The sequence below is a fragment of the Condylura cristata genome, unplaced genomic scaffold (genome assembly GCF_000260355.1).
Source record: "Condylura cristata isolate star-nosed mole 26May11 unplaced genomic scaffold, ConCri1.0 scaffold00017, whole genome shotgun sequence".
In the NCBI taxonomy this organism is placed as follows: Eukaryota; Metazoa; Chordata; class Mammalia; order Eulipotyphla; family Talpidae; genus Condylura; species Condylura cristata.
The window spans coordinates 5,301,003-5,310,248 of NW_004567118.1; the positions used below are offsets into that span (position 1 = coordinate 5,301,003).

The 9,246-nt window shown below is 55.8% G+C and overlaps 1 protein-coding gene across 1 annotated transcript in view; it reads left to right on the top strand.

The window, feature by feature from the left end:
- The window catches only part of PLXDC1 (plexin domain containing 1), a 53,792-nt gene extending 45,538 nt beyond the window's left edge, over window positions 1–8,254 (top strand). The window contains exons 14-17 of the mRNA XM_012726047.1: window positions 122–257; window positions 2,924–2,956; window positions 5,690–5,850; window positions 7,035–8,254. Of these exons, the coding sequence (XP_012581501.1) occupies window positions 122–257; window positions 2,924–2,956; window positions 5,690–5,850; window positions 7,035–7,154 (450 nt within the window). The 3' untranslated portion in view covers window positions 7,155–8,254. The remainder of the gene's footprint in view (window positions 1–121; window positions 258–2,923; window positions 2,957–5,689; window positions 5,851–7,034) is intronic.
- The last annotated feature ends 992 nt before the right edge of the window (window positions 8,255–9,246 follow it).

Genomic DNA, 9,246 nt, shown 5'->3' on the forward strand with positions numbered 1-9,246 from the left:
TGGACCAGTCTCCTGGCTGCCGAGGAGGAAGGTGCCCCCTCTGCCCTCCCCTGTGAGGGCACTGCTGTGTGGCAAGCCTGGGCGAGGCCTCTGCTCAAGGCAGCCCCTGGGTCTCTTGCAGGCCGAGGGCAGGACGTGTGAGGACTTCCAGGATGAGGACCACTACTCGTCTTCTCCTGACAGCTCCTTCGGCCCCTCTGATGGAGACCTCACCACCACTTCCTCCTCCCTCTTCATTGACAGCCTCACCACAGAAGGTAAGGCCTGAGGCTGTGGGGGTCGGGGTGCGCCCCACTGGCTGTCCCTGACAGGAACTATCCAGGGGTAGGATCCCCCCTCCTGTCACAGGTGAGGGGCCTGAGGCTCCGAGCTTGGGTCACTTGCTGGTGAGAAGCAGAGCCAGGTTTTGAAAATTAATATCCTTGCCCAGTGCCAGGTATCCGTATCATCCCTCACAGAACCTGCAGGGCCCTATCAGCCTGCAGCAGGCATGAGCACAGTCCACACACTTAGACAGGACAGAAAGCAAAGTCTTTGCTTCTGGCTCTCACTTCTGGGTCAGTTGAAGTGGTGAGGGGGCTTGTGGGCTCTTCGCTGACTCCCTGAGCCAGATACTTGCTTAAAAAGGGCAAATGGAATACTTAGCTGGCAGGGGAGATACCATGTCATGAAGGTGGTTTTCCCAGGGCGAGGCTCAACCCATTGCACTCCAGATGTGCTGACCCCTGCGATTTCCCCAAATGTGGGAAACTCGACTGTATAATTTGTGGTATTGGGGGACTGCGTTTGTGCTCTCCCCTAAGGGGGAAAAAAAGGGCAAATGGAAAGGAGGAAAGAGGGACGAAAAAGCTGATGTTTTAAAACCTGATTTAGGCACTGTTCCACTTCATAGCTCCAGAGAAGAGCCCGCAGGACAGAGTAGGTGACTCAGGGTTGCCGCACGGTGAGTAGTAAATGTTCTTTCCTCCGGTCTCCGGTCTTTCCAGACACGGCCCAGCAAACTAGAGCAGGAACCCATGGGTCTGGCCGAGGAAGACTTGTAGGGGATAGTGAACGAATGATAGGAAAGGCTGATCTTGGCCAGGCAGGCCGCCAGCATGGTGCTAACACTGCTCGGGGGCCCCAGCAGTGTGGGACTCCTCCCCTGGGGGAGCCCAGGGCCACCTTCCTGCTAAAGGAAACCATTTGAAGGAAGAAATCCCCGGCCAGTCACAGCTCAGTTAAGCCCTGCGCCTGCTGAGGGCATATCCTGAGCCCCAGGCTCAAGGCTTTACCATCGGGTGAGCCACAGAGCCTCACGGCCCCAGGCGACTGTGGTGGGCACAGAGAGCCCAGCACCCGGCATCTGGGGACGCGGCTCAGCTCCCGCCAGGTCGGGGGCAGCCCGTTCCCCGGGGTCACTGCCGTGGCGGGCTCCCCGAAACCAGGTGCACCCTGTTGTCAGTTTTATTATCTTGCATCTTCTGCCAGCCAGGAAGGTGTCTCGCTCGTTTGCAGCACACTTGTCCTCAACAGAAAAGATCAGAGAGAGTGAGGACATTAAGCCTCACCAGTGGGCCCAGCTGCCATGGAGAAGCTCCCCCTCGACTCCCCACCCCATCCAGGAGGAGGGGGCGGAGATTTTCTTTTTTTTTTTTTTATACATTTTCAGTCTGTCTTTATTTTATTTTTTTATAATAGTTTTTTTTATAATAGTTTATTTTTACATCATTTTGTACATTTTTTTTTTCATCTCAATTGTAAGCCCCGTGGGTTTCCCATCACTGAGTCACCTGTGTGCCATCACCATAGTTTTTTGGGGGGCAGAGATTTTCAAGTTACTTCTGTCTATCTATTGGTCTATCCATCTATCTGTTGACCTGTCAGTCCACACATATATGTGTATGTGTGTATACATCTTTATAACCCCTGAGTGCACACACACACACACACACACATAAATTAATGCTGCCTTCCCCCACACCCAGTTCTCAAGGCGTCATGCTGGGAGGACTTAGTCACTCCCTGCCTGCCCACACAGCCACTCAGGGAGCGGCAGCAGCAGGAGCCAGATGGAGAGTGTCCCACACAACTGACCTCGGGTCAGGGAGACGCTGCGAACCACGGGGACACAACTCTCCAGCCACTCTGCCCATGCTCTGCCAGGCAGAGTCGGGGAGCAGGGACCTGGGGGGACCGGCTGCTAGAGCGGGTGACGCCTCTGGCACAGCCAGGCAGAGGAGCACAGAGGACCAGGGGCGGCGGGGGCTGGATTTTAAGTGCTGGGCACCTGCAATCAAATACTCCCCGCTGCACGGAGACAGAAGGACCCCTGGCTGCAAGTGGCTGCCGCGTGCCGGGCATTGGGTGACAGGGAGGGGCGGGTGCTCGCCCGGAATAACTGCAGCACCCGAGCAGACCACACGCTGGCGGTGGCAGGGGTGGCGGCCAGCCCGAGGGTGAGGGCCCACTCCACAAGCACCGCACCTGTCTCCTCACTGTGTGAGTCACGGGCTCCAGCAGGCTCTGTGACAGAGGGAGCCGGTGTGTCCCCGTGGGCCCCCACAAGATGGCAGCTGCGACCAGGCGTGGCACCTCCAGTGGCTTTCGGGGGACTGGCTGGCCCGTGTCCTTTGGTCTGCCGGCAGCAGGTGTGGACAGGGCTCCGGTGGATTCTGGACAGTCTAAGTTCTAAACAAGTTGATTTAGGTCCAGTCTATTTATCCAAAGATGCTTGGAGTTACTCTGGGTTACTGATTCGTTTCTTCCACCCTGGCCTTCTACCATCTCACTGCTGTGTGGCTGAGCAAGTCACCTCCCCTCTGTTTCCTAAGTAAAACGGAAAGACTGAGCCTCCCCAAAGTCCCGTCTGGTCCTAAAGAGCAACAGCCATCGTGATCCCATTAACCTCTCACCTTTCACCTTCTCTCCTTTCTTTCTGCAGATGACACCAAGGTGAACCCCTATGCGGGAGAAGGTGAGTACAGGGCTGCCTGCCCTCTCGGTCGGACCCGCCCCAAGCAGGTGCAGCAGACCTCTGGCCTCTTGACTTTTATGCCATGGGGGTGGGGGAGGAGGGAGCAACAGCAGCCTGAGCTCCCCAAACCCCTTTGTGGGTGGGATGGCGGGGGCATGTGGGCACAGGCCCTAGTAGAGGAGCATTCGCCATCCACACCTCTGCCACCTCCACCAGGAGCCTCCAGTGCCCCTGGCTCCCGGCCCTTGCACATTCACGGCCCTGAAGGAAACGAAGGAGGAGCGAGGGGCTGCCCGAGTGGGGCCCCAGGGCCTCAGCCTATGTCCCCACACACCTCACGGTGAGAGGTGGAGAGCCGCTCCTCACACCAGGTTTTGATCCCCAAGCTGTGCTGGCAGAGAGGACACAAAAGCTGCCCACCACAGTTGTTGTAGCTTGCCCACAGGTGGGGGCCCCGCCCCCCGGGCCCCCTGGGAAAGTAGTGTCTCTGGTGATTTGAGGTGGCCAGCCCTCTCCTGCCCTGTGCCCCAGCCAGCTCCCACTGTCAAAGGGGCTGGAAAGGCTCCCAGCTCCAGGCCCTGGGTGGCTGTTACTGGGCTCTCCCCCAGGGGCGCGGCCATCACTCCTCTGCAGCAGGTGTGCGTGGCATGTCCCCCCGCTCCACACCATGTGTTCATCAGCCCGAGCCTGGCCATCGGCCACCATGGACACTGCAGGGGTGGGGGAGCCCCACTCAGGGCTCGTCACCTCAACTCTCCCTCTCTCCCAGTGCCTAAGCAGGCATTGGGCCGCCCTGGGACTTTCTCTTCTGGGACAGTTTCTCCCTCGGGTCCCTCTGCTTGCAGACTAGGGGAGAACAAAGGCAAAGATTTGGGGTGCAGCAACTCCCTATTAAAAACTCTCATGCCCCCATTGAGTCCCATCTCCCCCACTCGTACAGGAAAAGGAATCCATATTTCTGTGGCTTGCTCATCTCTGCTGCGTTATCCCACACCCTTTAGAGTAGGGAGAAGACTCAAATAGCAGCCAGGACAGCAGATGGCGCGGCTGCTCAGGGCTGGCGCTGACTGTCCTCAGCGAACCACTTCACTCTCCATCTTGTCCATTACCTCAGTCGTACAAGAAAGGAGGCACTGGGTGAGCTTCCAGCTTGCTAGTCTATGGAAATATTCATTCTCCTCCTTGGGATGCCTTTCAGACCCTTGGGGTGTCCTCAGCAAGTGCCTGCTGGTTTTCAGCCTTACTTTGTTTCGTTTATTGAGCCCTATCAATGGGCCTGCTCTTTCAAAGCGTTAGGAACACAATGATGATTAAGACACTGTCGTTGGTCTCCAGGAGGTCACACTCTGGTGATGGACAAGGACAGGTGAAAATATTTTGCTACCATAGCAGCTAACCTTTTTTTTTTTTTAAATAAAAAGTTTATTTTTACATCATTTTGCACATTTTTTTTTTCATCTCAATTGTAATCCCCGCGGGTTTCCCATCACCAAGTCACCCGTGTGCCATCACCATAGTCCCGTGCATTTCCCTCCCCCCCCCGTTTTTGATCCCATTCCCCACTCCACCCCCACAGAATGTCTCTGGTATATGGTTGTTCATTATTTTTGTTATTTTCTCGCCTGGTCCATTATACTCCTGCTATGAGTGAAACCATCCGGTATTTTTCTTTCTCTTTCTGGCTTATCTCACTAAGCATGATCTTTTCCAGCTCCATCCAAGTTGCTGCAAAAGACATGTGTTTCTCTTTTTTGGTTGCTGAGTAATATTCCATTGTATATATGTACCACATCTTTCTAATCCAGTCATCTACTTTTGGGCATTTGGGCTGCTTCCATGTTTTTCCAATTGTAAATAAAGCAGCAATAAACATGGGGGTACAAGTATCTTTTTCAGTGTTTTTGTGTCTTTTGGGTAGATACCTAGGAGTGGGATTGCTGGGTCATAGGGAAGCTCCATGTTTAGCAGTTTGAGGAACCTCCAAACAGTTTTCCATAGTGGTTGTACTAGTTTCATTCCCACCAGCAATGCAGGAGAGTTCCTTTTTCTCCACATCCTCGCCAACATTTGTTGTTGCTAGTTGTTTGAAGATGTACCATTCTCACTGGGGTGAGGTGGTATCTCATTGTGGTTTTAATTTGCATCTCCCTTATTACGAGTGATGTTGAACATTTTTTCATATGCCTGTTGGTTATCTGCATTTCCTCTTTGGAGAAGTGTCTTTTTAGCAGCTAACCTTTTTTGAGGTCATCTGCGACACCAGTCATGGTCCTCAGAACTTGACCTGAATTATCGTGTCTTAATCTCCTCAGTAACCTCCTCAGGTAGTTATTATTATCCTTGTCCTGCAGAAGTGGTAACTGAGACCCAGAGAGGTAAATTAATTTTCCCTAGGTCACACAGCTGGTAAGGGATGGAACCTAGACTTGAACCCCGGAAATTAGATACCAAATCCCAAAATCTTCCCCATCACATGCCCTTTATGAATTCTTTAAAAGCTTTATGTGGCATGCACATTAAAGAGAACTTTTATGGTCCTTACTCGATATTTGAGCAACTTGTGAGTAGCTTTGCGAAGCCACCTGAACTGTGCTGAGGTCATTAGCACCGCACTCGTGTATCTGACACGTAGACCAGAAGAAACTGTGGGCTTCCATCTCTGGGGCCTTGTCCGAATCCAGGATTCCACCCCCCCCTCCTGTCTCCCCTGCCCTAACTTAGGTCTCTCCACAGGGCTTCAGAACAACCTGTCCCCCAAGACAAAGGGCCCCCCAGTGCACCTGGGCACCATTGTGGGCATCGTGCTGGCGGTCCTCCTCGTGGCGGTCATCATCCTGGCCGGGATCTACATCAACGGCCACCCCACCTCCAATGCCGCGCTCTTCCTCATGGAGGTAAGTACAGAACTGGCCGCAGCGCCTGCTGCTTCTGAACTCTTTCTGGCCCTCGGCGCCTCCCTCCTTGTCTCTCCCGCACCTGCCCGTGTTTGCCTCCTGTTCCCGCCCCTCCTCGGTCTGGCTCATCTCCTGCTGGCCACTGGCCGGCTCCCTTTCTGGCTCCCTCTTATCCCTAACCCCCAGGGCTTTGGCCCCCAGACCCATCCCAGGCCCTGTCCTGTTGAATAGTCCTGTCTACTTTCGCTGCCCTATTTGTGAACAGAAAAGAGCGCCCAGAAGAGAGGGGCCTGCTCGGGGCTGTGCAGCCCAGGCCTGCCAGCCAGCGGTGCTCATGCAAAGCCAGGATAGAACCCAGGTCTCCGCCTCTTTGTCTGCCATGAGGATTTTTCAGATTTAGCTGACAAGCCGCAATGACAATGAGTGGTGCTCTCTGGAAGCTTCTCCGAGGATGCTATGGATTTGTATGGCTCGAATTCAGAAGAGCCAGCCTGGGGTGCAGAGTGGGAGCAAGGCCAGCCACCTCCGCCCTGGGTCACAGCTCAGCGGCTCCTGCCCACTCTCCACTCTCAGCTTGGCCATGGCTTCCCTCGTGGCACGGCAGTGGCACCTAAGTGACCACGACACAGGTCGTGCGCCCTCTCACCTCATCACCCACAGGCCTAGGTGGTTCCTTCCTCTCACCTCGGTTCCCCTCCCCCGGTGCCTTATCATTCTTGTCTGAGCCTGTCGGTACCACCTGGCCACCGGGATGTGGACAGGGCAGGCGTCCACATTTTCATGAGTTCCCAAGATGACTGACGCCGGACCTGTGGGCGTTCTCAGACCCTCCCGGAGATTCCCTCTCTTAGCTGCGCCCTCACGTCCAGGGCGTCGGGGCTCCCCTCAGTTGAGGCTGAGTGTCTCACCTGTGTGTCCTCACATAGGCATCAAATGACCGAACTCTGAGCTGCTCTGAACTGCTGGGGCGCTGAGCTCCAGCAGGCTTCCCAGTCAGTGGTTGAGGGATCGCAGTGGGGGGGGGGCTCCTGGGCAGGGGCCTTGACCGGTACCGTCTCGTGGTAGGTGCCCGTGTCCTTGTAAAGAGCCAGCACCGACCCTCCCCTCAGTGGTGGCGGGTGTGTGCGTGGGCACGTGTGCATGTGTGCAGCTGTCGACTGTGTCTGTGCCCCCCACCCCCACAGCGGAGACCTCACCACTGGCCGGCCATGAAGTTCCGCAACCACCCCAACCACGCCACCTACACGGAGGTCGAGCCCTCGGGCCACGAGAAGGAGGGCTTCGTGGAGGCCGAGCAGTGCTGAGGGCGCCAGGCCTCCCTCGGAGGGTAGGAAGACCCCCCGGTGAGCCAAGCAAGGGGCCCCCCTTGGAATATACCCTGGCTGGGAAGATGAGAAAGTGGCTGGTGCTGCCTCAGCTAGTTTGGCCAGCTCACCCCGATTTTGAAGCGGGGATGGAAAAACAGCTATGTCGAGTTTTTAAGGACCAGTAACCTAATTTCATCCTGTTCTGATATCAGAGGTGCCCCTGTGAGTCTCTCAGTGGTGTACTCTGTAGCTCCCCGAGAGGCCCCCTCCACCCGGAGTCGGGGGCGGGTGCTCTGTTCCCGCCGCCCAGCGCCCCTGCTTACAGCGCGGAAGGACTCAGCTCTAGATTAGGGCGGCGCAGTCCAGGGTCCATAGACTCAAGAGCTGGTCCTCATGGCTATGGATTCAGGGTATTCAGCCCCAGCTTCCGGGCTCTGGAAGTCTGGAGAAGGAGTTTCCTCCATCAGCAATCAGAGTCCCGACGGCACTCTTGCCCCCGCCAGCCGCCGAGCGGCCTGCGTCAGAGGGAAGTAAATGGAGGAAAGAAAATTGCATTTTTAGGCTTTGCTTCCCCAACTTGCTGACTCTGCTAGGAACCAGTACTCTTCTGCATGGAACATGTGTGCTGCCCGCGGCCCAGGCTTGGGGCCATCTGGACCCACTTTGACCTGCGAGCTGTGCTGTGGGGGGCCCACCTGCCCGTGGGGCCTTTAACTGATGCCACACTAAGGCCCTTCCAGTCCCTGCCGGTCCTTCTCTCGGTGCCAGTAAGTACTGCCAAAGGCAGGGCTCGCCTGATTCCTGTTTTCCCGCTCTGAGCTGGACTCTGTTGAGCAGCAGAGGCGGTCAGGACACAGGGAGCTGTCAGGAGGAGGACGCACTTGCTACATAAAACCTCGACCTGCAAAGTTGCTTCCTTTCCCCACAATCTGCCAGAAGTTTTGGGAGCAGATGGCTCAGGCCCCCAGTCTTCACCAGGTTTTAAAGGGACTTTAAGCCAGGGATGAGTTGGGCCTGTACTGAAGATGATCTAAAATTACAATCATAACTCGCCCTCATTTAAGGTTAAAAAATAACAGCAACAAATAAATGTTCAATCAGTCTCCACGTGGTCATGCCCTTTCATGCATGTCACCATGGTGCCGTGAAGGCAGCACCAGGCCCCCCACGTGCAGCAGGGGGACCAGGACTAACTGGACTCGCTTGTGGCTTATGCTCAGTGAGGATCTAATGACAATCGGGAGGACATCTGGCCCTCAGCTGTAACACAGAGCTCCTTAAACCAGACAGGAAGGACTGGTGAGGGTCAGAATTTGAGAACCAAGAAAAGCAGCACAGTTTAGGCTTCATTCAGTGTTCTGGCTCTATCACGAGCTTCCTTTGCAAGAGAAGATTCCCTGGGCTCCGGGCACTCATGGCCGGTGGGAGGGGACCTGTGCTCTGCAAAAGCATCTGTGACTTTCACACGTGTGAAACAGTCAGCAGGGCAGATCCGTTGAAGCCAGTGCCGCCTCCCAGCACGCTGCCCCTGGGGGAACCTGCCAGCCATTCTGGATTCCTGCAGGAAAGGAACCCCGAGTGCAGGAAGGGGAGGCGATGCAGGAGGCGAAAGTTGGAGAGGCCTCAGGCAGCCAGCCAGCCAGCCAGAGCAAGACCAGCTGACCCTGGGAGCAGGACGAAGGCGGTGGGGCTGTTTGGCAGCAGGTAGCCTGGTTGGTTTACAGCAGAAACAACTAGAGATCTGTCACTAAGAGGAAATTAAGAGCTTCTGGTTTTCTCCAGCCAAAACGTGTAGCCCAGGGCTCCCAGGACAGCTGGGCAGCTCAGAGTGAATGCTGGTTCCCAGGTCTAGAGCAGGTTAGTCAAGTAGCGAAGGAGAGTGACCCACTTAGAGGACTGAACAACTGGAAGGAGACGGGGGTCTTGGGCTCTCAGCCGCAGCCTGCGGACGCCCAGGCCTCTCTGCCTGCGGGCGTGTGTCCCCGGGGACGCGGGTGCTGCCCGGTCACCTTCCCCAGGTGGAGTCCTTGGGTATCTCCCACTAGGAGGTGGGGGTAGGAGCCCTGAAGGCTCAACCCTGTGGCAGGAG